The 19,004-nt window shown below is 36.8% G+C and overlaps 1 protein-coding gene and 1 long non-coding RNA gene across 8 annotated transcripts in view; one reads left to right on the top strand and one right to left on the bottom strand.

Moving 5' to 3' along the window:
* Pde11 (Phosphodiesterase 11) overlaps nucleotides 1-19,004 on the bottom strand; it is a 94,914-nt gene that overhangs the window by 65,034 nt on the left and 10,876 nt on the right. Inside the window, exons 1-2 of one of the 6 annotated variants that reach the window (XM_069059391.1) lie at nucleotides 17,120-17,244; nucleotides 5,693-5,773 (exon numbers count right to left, since the gene is read on the bottom strand). In XM_069059391.1, coding sequence (XP_068915492.1) covers nucleotides 5,693-5,773; nucleotides 17,120-17,165 — 127 coding nt within the window. In that variant the 5' untranslated portion in view covers nucleotides 17,166-17,244. Of the gene's footprint in view, nucleotides 1-5,692; nucleotides 5,774-5,938; nucleotides 5,999-13,620; nucleotides 14,206-17,119; nucleotides 17,245-19,004 lie in introns of those variants that run through there. The other 5 variants (XM_069059394.1, XM_069059392.1, XM_069059396.1 and 2 more) reach the window with 5 other exon arrangements.
* On the top strand, nucleotides 14,578-17,126 carry LOC138139202 (uncharacterized). Of its 2 annotated transcripts, none has more exons than XR_011162233.1 (3): nucleotides 14,578-14,768; nucleotides 15,494-15,647; nucleotides 15,723-17,126. It is a non-coding gene; the product is annotated as an uncharacterized lncRNA (long non-coding RNA). The 2 variants fall into 2 exon arrangements; XR_011162234.1 differs by having other exon boundaries at nucleotides 14,580-14,768; nucleotides 15,531-15,647.

Raw genomic sequence — 19,004 nt, 5'->3', positions numbered from 1 at the left:
CCAAAAGTGTGACTTCACTTTTATTAAAAGTGCAAAAAAGTCGACGTTGAGAACGTTTTTAAGCCGAAAAATCTGTCGGACATCTGCAAATTAAAATTGAGCTTTCGGCTGGAGATTAATACGTCGATAACATCGACCGACTGGGTTTTCTGATAATTTCGAATAAAGTTGGGCCAAGTCCAAGGTTTGCAGATCGGACAGATAGGAAAGTCTGCGTCTGCGTTTTTAAAAATCGTGTGGGATTCTGCGACTTCTCGAGCACGAGACACAAATTTCCACTTTTTAATCTCTCAAAGCGGTACTCTGCTTCGATCCGACAATTTGTCACAGATAACGATTGAAATTTCCCAAAAATTATAATAACATACACTATTTTTTCTTCAAACCTTCATAACAAATTATTTAAGGTAGGAATTTCAAATGATTTAGCTAGTTTACTTTACAGCCGCTCATCAGCGGAGATAATAACTTCACGGACGCCCTCAGCGGAGATAATAACTTCACGGACGCTCCTCAGAGGAGATAATAACTTCACGGACGCTGGTCAGCTCGTTATATGCCCTGACAATGAAGTGACACTTTAGCATTATCAATGCAGCAGTGCAATGTCACATTTTACGGACGTTTGAAAAAAAACAAATTTATTATAAAAAAAAATACTTGTTTGGGCGATTCTTATCGCAATTACAACACAAACAAATATTAAATCAAATGACAGCTCCAAAACATTCGTTCGTTGGAAAGAGGACACCGGAGCGAAAGAACAAGTGTTTTTGACAGATTATCTTCATCTTATCGAGACGCGCCAATTGTGATTTTGTTCTTGTCGAAAAATACCTGAGAACAATGCCAGTTGATACGTTATCTGCGAGTTCCGGTGAAACTAGATTTTTCGAATTGAAAAGGGCAACGTCGATAACACCACCTGATCCGTCGATGACATCAACGAAATTTCCTGGACGATCCAGGGAAAATCGCTGCAGGAAACCGCGTTTCCTAATGGCTAGAGGATTTCGAAACCGAGAGAACACGACCGAGTCTATTAAAGTAATTCGTCGTTCCGGGAGGGAATCAACAGGAAATAAATTCGCACACGATAATAAATAATGTACAACAGGAAAAATTGTTCTTTCAACAAGGTTATTCGAGATAAATTTCATGTAGAGAGCGAGGGCGCCTGGTGGCAACGATTTTTTCTCTTTCGGTTAACACACTGCTCTGTTTGCGTCAGAGGATGCAATATTTTTTCCGCGTTGCAATCGCGAAGTAATTGCAACTGAATTGACTTGTAATTGCATCGATTACAAGACCCCATCGAAAAATTGCTTGCATATGTAACGTGTCATTCAGACAATTTAAATAATAATTGGACAACGCGACACTTTCACCTAGACGAAATCAAAGCCAAATATTAATTAATTATTAAATAAAAAAACTGTCAAAAAATCACAAATCAAAACACCGGAGAAACCAGTCGAAGCGAATTAGTTGGTCACTTAGTCATCATAACCTTGTTTTTGCAGGAAATTATTCCAAACAATTATTCGCCGATTTCTGAATAATACCGGTCACGTATCTCATAACTTCCTTATTTCGACTGGACATTACTTTCTTTGAAATTATTTTATTAACAAACCCGTTTCTGCCGTCGACATTAGGTGAGGAAGACATAAAATGTTATACCGTGGGATCAAAATAAACATACACCGAGTGCGGCGACAGTGATCGTTGGAACTTTTACGAGATGTTATCAATTGAAAAGTAGGTCAGATGTGGCAAAGCGATTGCGGCGACCAAAGTGCATTTTCTTAATTGCATTTAGTCATTTTTTCCTTGGAAAAAGACAAAAAACAGCTATTTATGAAATAAGTTGGGAAGCACGCGACGTGCAATTGAGCAACGAGGCGAATGCCGAGTTGGTCAACACGTCAAGTGCCTAAACCCTACACATACAAACAAAAGGATCTGGTTCTCGATATCACACTGTACATATTTCAAGGCAAGAGAGATTACTGAAAAATAAGAATTAATTAATCATCTTAAGTCATTTAGATAGGCTGCATATTTTCCCTTTTTGATCGATAAGCCGCAGAACAGAAGGATTACTTCTAACAGAATTATGCTTCCATCAAAAAGAAGATATGTAATTACAAAATTGAAGTTAATCAACCAATTAATCAGTTAATCTTAAGCTGTTGAGTGCGTGTATTTTTTATGTTTTAATACGTACCTACGTATATTCAAAAACTATTTATTTACCTAATCCACAGAAAAAATCTAACACTAATCTTATCTGCTATGAGTATATAATGTAAACAAATTGTTTATACTTTTTCGATGTAAACACAAATTTTCATGTACATACTTAAACTTGAAAAGTTTTTCACACAATTTAACCACATTGTGCAATTTATTAAATTTCCTCTAGATAACGATTACATTACACCGGATTAATTAATTTCAATACACCAAGAAAAAACAAGTTAAAATCTCGAGTATATACAGGGTGTCTCACAGAGTGTGCTATATATTTAAACCTGTAGTTGGTCCGGAAGTGAAGGTTCTTCAAAAAAAATTTCAGCCTCCTAAGTTTAACCGTGTGGGTACAAGAGCAATTTGAAAATATTGCTAAAACCGTTTGGGAACCGCTGGAAACGGTCAGCGTCAATGACGTCATATTTTTTTCTCATTAATTTTTGTTTTAAATACGCTTAAAGATAGGTTCAGGGTTTGCATAATGTAGGGTTTGAATATGTACCATACTCTGCGAGACACCCTGTATGTAACAGATAAAACTTTGGGGATCCAAAAACTTGTACGAGGGTAAAATAAGGAATAAAATTTCTTGGATTTGTATCGTTGATTTTTGGAAAAATCCTCGAGCGGGTCAATTTGTATTTCAAAATTGCTCTCTTTTGACTTTTCTATTCTACCCAGTGGCGGTGCAAGTCAAAAATTCTAAATAGCAACAGGGATAATCGTGGGATATTTTAATTTATACTAAAATTTTCAAAACCTTTAAAAAATATAACATTCAATCTTTGTGGCCATTCAAAATTTTGAAAAAACCTTGATAAATCTCTTATCATGTCCAACAACAAAATTCATCAATTTTGGTGTATTTTCCGTTCATTGTTGTTTGAATATCTTTATAATTTTCTCGTATTTTTAACTGACTAAACAAATTGTCCCTAAGTATGTACGTATTTTGAAATTCAGAATGGCAGTCTAATTACAATCCATATCCATATCCTCAAACCAAATTTTACGTAAACTGCTCTCGTAAAAACTCAGCGGCAATCGTACCATGTGACTTTGTTTTGGCGCGGTGACTCGTCTCGATGTACAGACTATAGTCTACATTTACAAGTGGTGAAAAGAATGTTGGTTCCAATCTGTGCAATGCGTAAATACGACGCGGTCTAGTGGACGCCTACCTTTAAATTAAATACTGTTTACATTTGATCAAGGATTTTTTTTCTAAAGCAATGCGAAGAAATTCGTTGTAACTTGTAAATGACAAAAAGTTGCAAGGTTTAAATTCTGCTATGCGCTAAAGCGAACCTTACTGCGTCAAACGGGCCAAATTCCCTGGAATTTCTCAAGTCTAGACAAATAGTGGACGGAAAGATTAATTTAGAAGCAAGCCATCCGGTCGAGAAACCGGCCTTTGTACAGTTTCCTACAATGATGGCATAAACGGCGCCCCCGCATGTTTACATTTCAACAATTTGTGTGTAATTCGCCTCGATTACAGTTACGTCACGGATGTTTTTAATTGCAGATCCGGCCGGCGGGCCGTTCCGTTTCCTTTTTAGCAAACGTCCAGTGCACGCACCCACTGTACAGGGTGGGCCATGGAACAGTCGGACCACCCACCGGACCCATTCATACACCGTGTCACTTCCATCTGTTCCGCATTCCGCCCACGCTCGCATTTATGAATGAACGCCCCCGGTCGGAGTCGACGATAACCACGCTGCTTTCCGATTAAGACAAAATCGGCTTCGCCTCCGTCGATGACCACAAAATGGGTCGGAATTGCGCATTTTGCCCCCTTCCGGGGGAGGGGGGCCAAAAATCTTACAAAAGCTGACTTAAGCTTCAAAGCTCTAAATTTTTTCCTCGATTGTGTAACATGTTTTCTCAATTTTCATCAATTCATCATTTCCAAGTCAACATTTTGTTAATACGTTGGATTAACCTCCGAGTTCGTATTCGCATTTAAAAAAGCCGTGTTATTGGCAAATGGTCGACGAACAACATGTTTTCAATTAGACATAGATCTGGAAAACGCGCCAATCACGTCATGGCAATCTCACTAGAAGCTTGTTGTAGAAACGCTAGAATGGACCGACACATTTGCTTGTTGCTTATTTTACGACAAATCAATTCCAGGTCAGCAATTCATTATACTTTATGATTCCTCCGGCAGAGTTCTTTGTTCTGGGAAAAAAAAAGAAAAACTTTCCCAAAATCCAATCCATCACCATCACCATTAAATTAAAGTAATGTTTAAATACAACCCATTTCTTCCATAATTTGAGTCACTTATGACGGCCGACAGCAATGGACTGTCCCAACCGTTCCAACCCTCATAAAAGTATTAGTACGTTATAAAAACATGCATAAGTCGTTCCAAATATCGTTTCCTACTATTATATCCGGATCATAAGAGTGCATTGAAAACAAGTTGTCTCGCATCCTGGCTTTAGAAACGTCAAATTTTATACTTGTGTATTGATGTTGATTATTTTTCTAATTACAGACAGTGGTAAAAAATATTGCATGCAACTGAGTGTCTTCCTTTACTCATGCGATTGCCGCACTCGCCTTCGATCGCATGACATTCATGAAAAACAAGTACAATTATCACACTTGTTGTATAAGTTACTATTACAGAACATCGATAACTGCATAAAAATGAATGTAAGATCATAGTTACTTGAAGTCAACAGTTACGAATTAAGAATGAAAGTTATTTATACTTTTCGTCAAACGAAATAACGTTATATTGCGCGGTAAAATTTTCCCCGGCGTAATTGCCAATTTACTCACAAAGGAACAGGAGGATTGTCATAATAATATCATAAATCAGCAAGTATTGGCGAATATAACTTCTTCCTTGGGACGACTTGCAAAGTCCATTAATGTGAATCACAAACAACAGCAAAAAAGCTGGGGTTTTTCGATTAAATCAAATGGAAAATTCGTTAAGAGATGATGAAGAGATTTCATTGAATCAAAAGGTATTAAAAAACGAGTAAAACAGTAATGTACAATCGAGGGAAGAAAAGAGGATGGATGGTGTAAGTAGTTCTGTCAACAGTTGGGTTGCGTCTGCGGAAGTGCAGAAATAGACCCTCTTCTGGGACTACCCCAACAGCCGGAAGAGCTCAGCAATCTCCCAGCCGGAGAACTTTGATTAAATGTTATGTTTTCCACTTTCTTTGCTTAACCACTAACCCAAACTTTACATAAATTGTTACAACGCTCTTCTAAACAATCGAGAAAACGTGTAATAGTATACATTTTTTCGTTTTTTTTTTTGGTAAAAACTTGGAAAATCTAATTTAGCTCTCCCTTTGACCGTGACCGTCGTCGGGAGGAGGCCGAAAAAAAAATTGGCTGACTTTCTAATTTCGGACGTCAGAAGCAGTGACCGTGAGGTTATTTTCCAATTGAGACTCACCTGTTTTGCGACGCGAAGCCCACAGGACAGGGGGCGAAGCACTACCACTCGGGAGAGCCAGTTTGCTTGTAATGTCCGGCTCTGGAACAACAAACAGAATAAAATTTAATCGGCGAAAACGTGACAGGTCGGATGTTTTTTTTTTTAAATATACGCCCGACGCCGTCATTTTCCCAGACAAATATTTATCTTATAAATTGCTTTCAATTGAATTCATAAATCTCTAAAACGGTTTCTTAAACAGACCAGATGTTACACGAGAAAAAACTGCTCTTAATGGGGCTCTGTTAAAAAACTTTCCGATGAACGATTTACATCGGATTTTACACGATCACGAAAAAATTGTGTGGACGTAGCGTACAGCGAGGCTTCAGGGTCACATCTTGCACCTACTGTGGTAGATTCCGCTCGCGACGTTGGAATATACGAGGCAGTGATTCCTGGGGGAGCAATAATCCCGTAAAAATTGATTTTTAAATATTTTACAGCGGACCCGGTTCCCACAGGAAATGTTTAATCGACGAATCGGAGAACTTCGCTCCGAATTAAACACATAAATTAAAAATGGAGTCGTATCAGATTCAGACACATAAATATTGTCAAACGCCAGATATACATTTAAATTGCTCTTTCAATCTTGATAGTGAACGCTGCCCTCGCATGAACAAAATACAAAAAGCTTTTTTGCTAACGCTATTACATCCCATGAATAATAGCGAGAGCAAAATTAAACCTAGCACGTACAATTGTACAGTGCGTTTAAATTATGAAGAAATGCTACGTAAAATGATAAATTGAAGCAATGAAAGAACACTACGGAGAGCTTCAGATCTGTCCGGTCTCTATCCTGCAACAAAGCACACAAGCTCGACCGCATTCAACCTGTTTCTCGACCAAAAGCTTTAAACTCTGACATTTTATTGGCTCAACTTACAACTTTACTCAACTCTTCATTGCATTATATCATACTGCGTTACATTAATTGCAATATTTAGTAGACACTAATTAGTGACATTCACACAACATGCAATAGGGTCAAGAGTCAAGACTTGTTTGAAAACATGACCAGAATGAGCTTTCAGTAATGAAAATTTTGCATTAATAAATGACAATTGTCTATATTTTCAACTTTTGTGTTTCGTTCGCTCAAAGCAATTGGATAACACGCAGTAGTAAATCTTGACAAAACTAAGTAGTATTATGTCTCTCAAGTTGGCAACCACAGCTTTGGGTGATATTTATAAGCACGATGTCAGTAAATTTAGAGATGGCAAAAAATTGCTCCATCATCTGTAGTTTTAAAAAAGCGACGAGGACGTTTTTGTACCCTTATCTAGTAGATTCTGCCAACAAAGTTTTGCGACTTTGTTTTGAGCAAATCAGAGGTCGTCTAAGTCGTTTCGAGTGATTAGATGAAGATGCAACAGGAGCTGCTAAAAAATCATTGCACTCCCTCGTGCTTAATTCTGCTGTTGAAAAGATTCCTTTTGATTATAAATGCCAGTTTAAGCTATAATCTTCTAATGAGATTCGGCTCTCAGACTTCTTCTTTCTTTACGTCTTGGTCTCCAACATTGTAGGCAAAATTCAATTGGTCTTTAACTGCATGAATCAGAAATCATGCTTCGACATTAGTAAGTTGCAGAAAACAAGCAGAAAGGGAAATTAAGAAGAGGTTGAAAAGTTTGTCAAATGGTGATCACATGAGACAAGTAAATTCACATTGCCGTAGATCCTAGTCCTAGTTATAGTAGTGGATGTAAGTTTGTGGATTGTGCTATTAAAGCACCTAAATTACCTTCACCTTTCTTGGGGGGATCAAGAAAATTGAAAAAAGAATGTCAGAAGATTTAAAATGACAAGAGAAAATTAAAATAGATAAGAAAATAATTACAAAAAAACTATTTAATGCTGTGGAGGATGCAGCAGGCGAGGAAGACAATCACTTTGATGAGTAAAATAAGGAACTGAATGAAAAATTCTAAACAGTAAACAAGAGTGAAAAATTGTTGATTTTGACAGTTTTGCCAGAAAGCTGATCATGTTAGATTAAAGAATTGAAAATAAATTGGAATTTTATAAATACATTGTAAAAAGGCAGACATTGGTAAAGGATAAAAGAATCCTGTTCGCACTAGCTCTCAGAGCAGGTAAACACTTGACAGGAAAGACAATTATGGTACCTCAGCCCATTTCCAAGAAATTTACTTTAAAATCCAATCAAACAAAAAACCCATTAGAGAATAAATGAAAACTAATTATGAAGACCGACAAATTGTGTAATAACAGGAGTTAATGGCACTATACGAGTAGCAGGTATTGCATTGTTTGCACAACACATGAAAATGTTAAACTTATGATTGTTAATAGTATATTATTATACGAGTTGCAGAAGACAGTCTATTGCCGAATGAGAGGGTTTAGGGCACGACGAGCGCAGCGAGGAGTGCTCTAAAGCAGCGAGTTCGAAAAAATGTCTCGTGAAAGGAGTGTAACATGCTATTTCAGCATAAAATGCTCATTGTGACACCGAAATAGAAAAAGTTAATTTAAACAAAGTAACATTGCAGGATGATAATCTTTTGAAGATTTGTCAAGTCCAAAAAAAATATATGTATTGTAGATGGATAGTTTAACAGATTTATTGTGTTTATTATCGATTGACTGTTAATGAAAAATTATAAGTATCTTTAATTTAATAAATAAAAAAAAACAAGAAAAAACTACAGGTCTACTTAATTTCCTGTGCCGAAAAAAAAAATTTATATGATACAGTCCAGCAATGTAAATATTATTAGAAGAAAAAAAAAATGAAAGTCCCACTCAAAAGGTTTGAAATGACATCTGACTCAGATCTGAGCAATCACAGATATTTAGTACATACATACAATATAAAATATGGCCCACAATTCTCAGTAAATTTTGACCATTTCGGAAAAAATATCAAAAACATTAATTAAACTAGTAATTTGCCTACAATACACCGAATTTGTGAATTGTTTTTCATTGGTTGAATTTATTGAAATGGCCCTTTCGCTCCGAATCTATCAATAATTTTATCGATGTATCGGGTGTTCATTTAAATTTATTCTAAAAGTTGGCGTTGAAGAGCCGATTGTGAACGCACCACTCGTCTGGACGATAAAAACACAAACAACGCAAAAAGTGAGGTTGGACTGAAACAGCACAATCGACTTTTCAACGCCTACTTTGAAAATACATTTAAATTGACACCCGATATTTTCTTACACAACTGAAACTAATGCCGACCACTGTTATTTAAATACCGGAAAGATCATCTGAACCAACCAAATATGGAAAATTAAATTAAGTAATACTGCAAGTCCTGGTAACTGCTTTTAAGTAATGTCTACATATACAGGGGTATCTAATAAATGATTGTCGGGTCACGCCAGCTTTGGAAAAAAATATTATTATGCCGCCTTTTTGAAACCCAATTGATTTGATGCCAAATTTTAATTTATTATTAACCGTCACTTCTGACATTAATGGGGTTTATTTATTTAAATAAAATAAACAGACTGTAGCAACGAAACTTCAGTATTTTCGGCAATATTCACAACAAATCTTCCGAGAAAACTTGGTTATCAAACTTTATTAAATAAAGAGCAATAAATACGTAAAAAAAATTGAGACGATTTAAAGTTCTTCGAAATTACGAAATTAATTTATTTATTTATTATCGATATTCCGAAAAATTCACAGCTTAAAATGAATCTAACTGCGCACACAAGGACATTAGCATAAATGAAAATTTATGAAATACAGGTTGGATTTAGATCAAGACGCTCGTTATTTTATACTTATCGAGTTTAAAAAAAAACTGTCAACAATAAATTATTTCCGTAGTGACATATAACGCTAATAAAATGTCTCGTACTGGGAAATTTCTAAAAAGAATTAGATAAATTTTGTAATCAGAGTGAGCCAAAACTTCTGTTATGTAGCAGGACTGAATTTGTGTCATTCATTGTCGAAGCAGATAATTACTATCTAGTCAGGAAGCCATTATTTTTATAACTCTGTTAAAAATCCAACCAATAAAATACTGTTCCACATTGTTTACTTTTTCAAATCTAACTCAAATCAAACAATTAATATTTACACCAAAATTATTAAACCAAAATTTCAATATACTTACAACAGAAATTATAAAGTATTTTGTTCCAACTACCGACCAATTATTTGCTTTCATGTACACACTAAAGTATAATTTACTAATTTAATTGCTTAGCAAACTACGGTCTGTGTCCAACCAATGACGGCGTTTGTATATTTATTAAATTAATAAGCACAATTCCATACAGATTCGAATGGAGGCACCACTACTTGGAAATCTGACTACAAAACTCTATCAGTGCGGTAACAAACCACAATTTGCGGTTTTACCGCACATGTTTCGTCAGAATTTGTGCGAAAATTTTGAGTGTAGATGGAAACTGCGGCAGCGATAGTTCGGACAAAATCAAATCGTTTTTCGGAATCGACGGAACTGCTGGCCTAACAACGAGAGAGCTTTCGTCCTACTTTGAATCATTTTTTAACGAATCGGAGATTCACCATTGTTATCTGTCATTCCCGTATTAATTAACAAGCAACAGGAGCTGGCGCTATAAATCAGGGCCGTAGCAAGATTTCGTTGAATTATGGCCGAGATTAATTGCTAATTAATGTTAATTAAAAACAACTATAATTAACTCCTCAGTTTGCTAAGCCGTCTCATTTTACACCCAATTAATCGCAACATCCTCTCTTTGTAATTTTACCACAACAGAAAAAACCCACCCTTCTGGCCGCCTCCCTTATCAGCTTTTAAAATCAGATTGCGGCCCATATCCCAGAGGGATACGCTCTCTTTCAACTCGAACAATGGACCTTCTATCATATTGTGAGCGAACCTCTTGACTCGTCTCATAAAAGCAGAACTGTTAAAATTGTCGCTTTCATTGAATTATCGGGCCGGGTTTATCAGAGCTGCAATTCTTCATTCGTCCTAATTCAATTAAAACCTCAAATGAATCGTGGACTTTGTAGCACAATCGGCTCAATTTAAGGAAAAGTTAAGTTCGTTAGTCGTCCCTTTTGCGACGGTCACGTCCTAGACGAAGGACCCTCTAACAAACCGCAGCCGAAGAGGAGGACACGCGTCTCGACATCTGGCAACAGGCCAAATGCACCCGGAGATTGCCAAGTCCGAGAACGTTCAAGGTCGTATGTTATGCACAGGGACGGCTCCGGGAGAAACGTCAGCTTCTCGGCGCCGTCGTCGTACAACACCAGACGAGTTCTTGCGTGCAAAATATTAAAACTAGGTTTTTGGTGGGCATTCGCTAGACGGTATCGTACGCAATAGACGAATCGAAAAAAAAAATCGTTGCATCGAAGACATCGAAAAGCTGGCAATAAATCCGGTCAGGTTGCTCTGGAGGGCAATTTCTATTGTCAAGATGGTGGACAGTGCACAAAAGACTTTCCAATAGGTCCGACTCAAAGAAGAAAATCCATTAGATAGGAAAACATCGAGGGCCATTTACGATAACTTTGCTAATTATTCCAAACACGTGTGGCCTGTTCACATATCAAAGATCCATGACCTGTTGACTTGTGTTGGTTAAACAATAAATATCCCTATGTATAATAACTGAAGACGGTACAAGTTGGCACAACTGAAACGACACAGAATGACTGAATCTGTTGGCATTGAAATAACTGAAAAATATTGGTGATTTTTTGTCTCGTAATTGGCACTGACCGGATGTTTTAACTTGACACGACATTTAGGTTATGTCGCTTATGTTTATGCTATTACAAAAATGAACCTTTGATGGTAAATGTCAAATTTGCCTGTCAACACTGTCAAAGCTGACAACCGGCAATGCGTTTAGATTACAGTGGTACCAAAATCATTCAAATTTTCATTGTTACCAACAGCTTCAGTAATTCTTGATCACCCGGTGTAATGTTGCTGCATTCTCACTGTAGAATGCTGTCTTGTTGGATCTTTGATGTGTGAGCAGGATATAAATGCTCTATTTTAAAAAAGTGACAAATATGTATCCGCTAGCGAACAGCGTTTGCTAGTGAATGCCTACCCTTAGCAACCTTATTCTGGAATTTTGTTTAAATTTGAAATTAGCAAATAGATTTAATTCAATGACAACACTTCTATTTATTTTTGAACCATAAAGCAATCGACTCAACGGTTAAATAACTTGTGAACATACTAGAGACGGCAGAGGTAACGTAATATTTTCACACAAGTGATGCATTGTGCAAATTATTTGAACACTTTCTACTTTGTACTTTTCATTTCGCCTGTAATGCAACCGATTTCTTGTCCTTTCATTAATTGCAATGATTTTTACAAAGTTCTAGCCTAGTGCCACAAAAGAAACTGTAGATGTTAGAAACATCTTAAAATCTAAGAAATTGTTAAACAAAAAAGAAAACACAATTGTTGACATTTTATTGACACTAGAAACTCTTAAACATCAACATAAAATTCCCGAGTTTCTTGAAAAGTAAAAATTTAATAGTGTTAAAAACAGGTACGAAATAAAATTTTGATAGCCAATTATGCACTCTTGTGAGAAAATATCTTGCTCCATGCTGTACTTAAAAAAAACAAAATTGTTTACGCAAGTCGAGAAACAAACACAACATCTTCAAAGGGAGAGCTTTTAGTCAGATTTAACAGAAATCTTTGGAAAATTCTTAAAAAATGTCCAGTAACGAAGAGTTTTGTCAAGTCATCAATGGGAAATACTTTCAGTCTGATGTAACGTTTACCATATCTTATCAAAAGCAAAAAATAACAATGACTTTGTCAAGTAATTAATGGTAAACACTCATGTAACTGTTATTGAAACCATAAAACAATGTAAATAACGTAAGCTTTATAAAAAGTAGAAACTGGTTATAGTATCTGCAAATGAAAAGTCGAAAATAAGGTTTCGAGTGTTTTAGCTTATCGCATTCTTCGTAAAAGTAAAATTGGGAGTATAATCCAGTCCTTCCTTCTAATTAAAGTTTAGTTTAACAAAACTAGAATTTTTAGCAATTTCACTAATCACATTTCCGACTGTAAACAAGTAAATTGGTATGTCAGGTCATGGTTTGTTTAACTTTAGCCATGGCATGGCAGGAATAAAGCACTAAATTCCTTTGTTTCATCATTGATGATAACCATGTGCTTCGAAATGTAGAAAAAAATCGTACATACTTCTTTCTGCATTGAAGCTTGTAGAAGAGTCAGTTTGTTTTCTGTCCAAAAATGTAGGTTTCATTGCCTCGACATGCAAACAATTTTTTTCTGTTTAATAATAACTATTACACAAACAATCTAGGTTAATGTTTTCGTTTGCGTTTTCGCATTATAGGTCGTAATCTACCGTTATGTCGTCCAGAGAATTAAATCTAAAAGCTTTGGCAAATAAAGTTGTCGGTAAATGCGGCTCTCTTCCGGGCGCATACATTCCTAGAGGCGGCCCTGATCGTACACTTGGCTTGCGTCCCGGAGGGTTGGGGCCCGTACAGATTTTACAACCGTGAATATATTTTACCCCGCGTTAGCGTCTGCCAGTCTGATGGGTTTTTTCGTTCGTTCTTTAATCAATCATCGTTTGATGACAGCTTTGAGGAAGTTGGTAGATGCGTCCGATCTAGACGAGCCGATCGGAACGTGCAGGTGAAATAGGATGCCGACGGTGTTGGTGAGTGAGGTCGGGTTCTTGTAACCGGTATGCAACGGTCGTCGACTTCGCCACGACCAAACAAACAAAAACGACACCTCTACACGACCATTGTCCGATTTCGAGGCTCTCCTATTTCGTCCGTTGATCTTTCGGTCTCGATTCGCGGCGGGGGCACGTCGGCGGGCCTGCCACCCCTGACTGTGCGATGCTCACCCGAAAGAATCACCATCCATTACGACGGACAAAGGAAATGAACACTCCGACGTCGTCCTCACCATAATCCACAGTCCATAGCACGGGAATCGTGTCTGTTCATCAAAAAGGCAGCCGTACGTAGGGCGATAAAATACTAGAAATATTTAATAAACACTCGAATTTTAAGTAACATGCGCTATTTAGATAACGACCACACTAACGAGACATATCTAATTGTCGTTGATAACGTTATCGGCGCGTTTTCAAGGCCACGGGTTAAGTCAACAGTCATGTGTCCAACGTCACATTTGAATTTGGCGCCTCCTGTCAACTCAAAATTACCGGTAAGGCAGTTCGACGCGTTACCAGTCAATCACAAATTTTAATTGATTTGAAATCACAAGTCACGTCGATGTTAAGGAGAAGTGTTTTGACGGCACACCGCACAACATAACCTCAAAAACATCCCGGAAGCGTTTCTGACACAAGCACACGGGAAACTAGAACACTGCCGTATCTCACAAGGGGTGCGAAGCAAACGTTCAATCTTTCAATCATGCATGTTTAAACACATTAAAACGTGTGTTTGAGGCACTGCGCGCACGCGTCTTCGATAAATGATTATTTTTGGCGTTGACAGTCTGTCAAAAAATGAAAACAAACGAAACGCGGCCGACCTGATTACGCCTCAGAACTCCGTCACACACGATTATTTAAGATAATTGTGTTATCGTGTGGTAATGGGTCAAAGGGTTAATTAAATTTTGCCCGTTCGAGGGCAATAAATTAATCTCGAGACAACAGACCGCTCCGTGATTTATTTCTTCACAGATCGCGCCATCTCCCGATTAGTTACGCAGCTTTCGACAGAAATCTGCACTAGCAACTCGATTTAAAATCAATCTTCGACGTACATAACTCCAATTAAAGATGATTCAATCAGACAAATCAATACCTAAATCAATTGGTAATTTTTGCTGTTAATGATGAGTTTCATAGACTATAATTGCAGTTGTATGTTAACGATATCTGCATTACCGACCTATTAATAATAAAGTCAAAGAAAGTTGAATTTTGCAAGTTTTTACATTTCTTGGGCAAAAATTATTTTTACTCTGTGAATTGTCATCTATTCCCCCTATTTGTAAGGGCTGTTGCGTGTAGGGGTGAGTGCTTCAATTTATTGGAACTTTTACGGTAGTAACAACAGAACTCCGCTAACTTTTTTAGAAGTTTTCTCTGAAACTCGCTTTTAGATCAGAGTAAAACTTTCATCAGTTTGGACTAATTTATTTTTTTCTATATTATACCGCTAACTGAATGTTGAATTCCTGAAATAAATATTTCTGGTATGCACTTTGTCCCATACATTTCGAACACAGTTTGATCTGTTACATAACTTATTATTTCATCTTTTGTGGAAAAATGAATTGTGGATTTGTGGTAAAGGTAAATAAAACTGATTTTACATAAATTCTTGCTACAAAAATAACACAATCAATGCAGTTTTATTTCTGAAAGAGTATAAAAAAGGGATGCTTATGTAAGGATTAAAAAAATAAATTTTCCTCAACTATTTTCATGTTAAATTTATAATGCTCACAAGCTTGTTAATAAACAAATCGAGGATTCATTTATTGCACTTCTTAAAAGTTCCGCTTTTGGCTAACATTAAATTTATGTCACTGTCCGATAAAAAGAAAGAATGTTGTGTTATTAAATTTAAAGTGCTGTCAGTAAACAGGTGGACTCAGTCATGTATTTGCATATGTTGTTATAATAATAAAGTACCTAGTTTATTTTGGGAAAACTCGATCACTCATTTAATTATTGCACGCTAAGAAATGCGCTGAAAGATTTTGCGAAGTTCTGCGAAGTGAATCTGTTACAGAGAAGAATTAATATGAGACAGTTTCTGATTTGCCTAGGAATCAATACGAGCAAAGCCTGCATAATTCGATTTTTTATTAAGACGCCACATTTGCCGCCTCTTCTGAATTGATAAATGTGATATTTGACAGCTGTCACTTTGCACCTCACAATAGGTATATGAACATTTTCTTACTTTAGGAACAATGAAAATGATTTGTTCCCTGAAACAGAATATTTTTTTTTGCTAGGAAGAAAGCCTTACAAAATATCCCAATTCTCTAAATCAGGAAATGTTTTTGGTAGCGCATATTAGAGATGAAATCAACAGGTCTGTTCACACTGGAAGCGTAAATAAAGGAAAATCACTGGAAGGCTTCCAGAATCTGAGAATGCTATTATGGATTAAACGACAAGAGCACAATTCACAAATATTTTGCAATATTTGGATATTTTAAAGACCAAGTGTTTCAGTATTGAAAGACTATAGAAAGAAATTACACGTTCACGTGACTGGCGCAACATTGATGTGGTTAAAACAGTTTTAAAAATATGTGAAGATCATTAATCAAAATCAAGTAGGTATTTTTTATTTTCAAGAAAATTTTGTTCAATTGATTTGTTTTAGTTAAAGCCCCTTATTTTTAGGCAACCAAGCAATCAGATCAAGTGATAAAATGTGCTTTACATTGTAGCGGCAAATTTCACAACCAACTACAATGCAAGAAACATTTATAAAAAATCTGTAACAATACTCGCTTTACACTCCCAACTTGGAACTTTACCATTTCTTTTAAATTAAAATTAATTTCCTATTGAATTCTTGGCTTGCGATTTTAAAGCTTTGAGCGAGCCGTTGACAGTTACAAAACCCTTATTTCTGAACTAACTTGGGAAGAATCGAATTTTTGTTGTGACATCAAAAAAATAAATAAAAAATTTTTTTTTTAGTGAACCATGTGCGATGCATTTTATTTTAAAATTTGTTGTCGCAAAAAAATGTGCAAGTGTATGACACACAGTAAATTTAGGAATTACCAATCAAGTCACCACTGAGGAAACCTATCAGCAGGTACGCGTTTATCCACGAGCTTTGATTGCTTCGTGTCGCAACGCAACTGAATGATATCATCAAACACTTACGTTGTACGATCGTCGGACCGTTTTGTTTTAATTCTGATAGTGCACGGAAATATTCTGAACAAATATTTGAGGTACCGGCAAAAGCGAAACCAGGAAAAATGCACTCTTCGTGTGGAGGCAAGTGTTTGGCATGTAAACAAAGTTTGTGGCGCGTTTCCTCCGCGTACGCGTTGCGTTTCGCGTTATGTATTAGGTAAATAAAGAAAACTCTCCGGTCTAATGTTCGCTTCGATAGAAAAACAAACCGTCGTGGCATTTTCAATATTTACACGAGAGAACAATCCGACCAAACAATAATAGACTGCGTGTCCGTTTGACAACGGTAACATTTCATTGTTAGTGCATGTCGGAAACGCGGAAACGCCGTCGTTGTGGTGTACGACGCCGTATACAAGCCCGTTGCCTCAGCAACCATCGTTTCCTACGTCACCGTCGAAGCAAAAGACCGGAAATAATCACCGAAGATTCACCCCGGACTAGTTAACAAAAAGAAGAGTCAACTCACCCAGGATAAGAGGCGCAATCTTGCCGTCTTTCTTGCGTCGCATCATTTCTCCAACTGGTGCGAAAAATGTTAATCCTGATTTTTTCTAGCCCGTCGATAATTATTGTGTCACGAAAATTGGTAAAAATGCACCGCACTTAGGTGAGTGCGGGTTGCGTACGAAAAACAAAGAGCCGAGATAAGATAAATTAGAAAATTCAATAATGGGCGAGAAGATTAAATTGATGCGCATTTGCTCCCAGGAAATCACACGCCGTGTGCGTAATGGTTGTTGTCCCACCTGAAACGGTCCTAATTGACGCAGCGCAGTCAAATAAGTAGTCTCTTTCGCGTCCCTTTTTCGTCAGCGGTGTCCTGCGTTGGGTGTCCCACGTAGTTCGTAGCCTTGCCGAGTTTTTGCACGTTCGCCAGAGGTCAGTCCTCTTGGCAAAATCGCGATTTACCTACATGATTAGAATTCTTCGAGACGGTCGGCTTTGTTAGGACGAATAATCACCCCACCACTGGATAGAAAATGTCAATAGATCAGTGGCGGTACGTCCACCTGGAACGGGTTTATTAGTCAGGCAGGTGTCAGGAGAAAGCTCCGCCTACGATGATTCACACCCACGAAACTGGTACTTGTTTGTAAATAAAAATGATGGCAAGGTGAGCCGAATCAACTTCCTGTCATTGCGCTGGAACGGTCAACTTTGAGTGGTACTTGTCGTACGCGTTTTTCGTAGGTGTGAAAGGATTTGTAAGTTTACGGACCGGCTTCAATGAACCGTTTATTAAATGTTGATGTCGTTAAAGAATGCAGCGCTGCATGTTGTGGTAATGATGCTTCCTCGGAAGAGCGAAGGATTTTTCTCGGCTGCATCAAAAGTGACAGAAACGTGAAACGTCTTTCATCGAAATACCGATGACCCTATCATGACAAATAAACTAAGCGTTAAACCCTTTGATAAAGATATCGCGTATTCAAATGAAATCCTGGGCTGGGAAGACGTTGGAAACCGTCAATTGTTGTGCTTTTTTAAAGCGTAGGTTAATTGGAGCATGTTGACAGCTAACCTAAAATTTAGAGTCAAAAAACTCTTTCCTTTTTTCTTTCTTTACAATGTTTTACATTAAAAATAGAATAACTTAGCGATTCTTATTCTTGAAGCAAATATCTAAGGGTACCCTTTGCTGAAAACAAACATGTTCAATTATGTCCCCATTCGTGTCAAACGGCGGGAAATTCAAACTTTACACTGTTCTAAACGGTTTAATTTTTCCAACGCCTACTCAGCCCAGGATTTCATTTGAACACGCGATACATTGTACAACTGTTGAAAAGGATTTTGCTTTTTCTCATTAATATTGCACCTAAATATGGAATTATTATTATTAACACATGTTAATAACTTCTTATATGCCTTTTAAAGATGTCAAAGTGACTTAGGCTGCTGACGTTTTAACATTTAAACATGTTTATTTACAATTCAATTTGGTATTTAGGTATTTATTATTTCTGTTAAATATCTCATAGATTATAGGTTACCATACAATGAAGGTATTTCAATAGACGATTACTCGTTTTGTGGTAAATATTTATTTTTTTTATCTTCGCGAAAGTAACAGAAAAATAGACTGACTATTCATAGCGATGACGATTTTGACATGGTGTTAATTAATGAGTTGAATCAAAGCAAGATCTAATGAAATGAGTAACTTGGTAATCAAATGACAGGGGAGAGAGAAAAGTAAGTAGAACTTGGATGAAACTTGCACATTAACAAGTTTGCAGTTTCTCCAACTATAAAGAAATTTGTGAGGCCCCAACCAAGTAGTGCTCAACAAGATGACGAAAAATCAAACACCGATTAAATGAGGTGAGTTCACTTTCATTCAAATTCGA

The sequence above is a fragment of the Tenebrio molitor genome, chromosome 9, assembly GCF_963966145.1.
Source record: "Tenebrio molitor chromosome 9, icTenMoli1.1, whole genome shotgun sequence".
NCBI lineage: Eukaryota > Metazoa > Arthropoda > Insecta > Coleoptera > Tenebrionidae > Tenebrio > Tenebrio molitor.
This window is presented reverse-complemented; position numbering and strand designations above follow the sequence as displayed.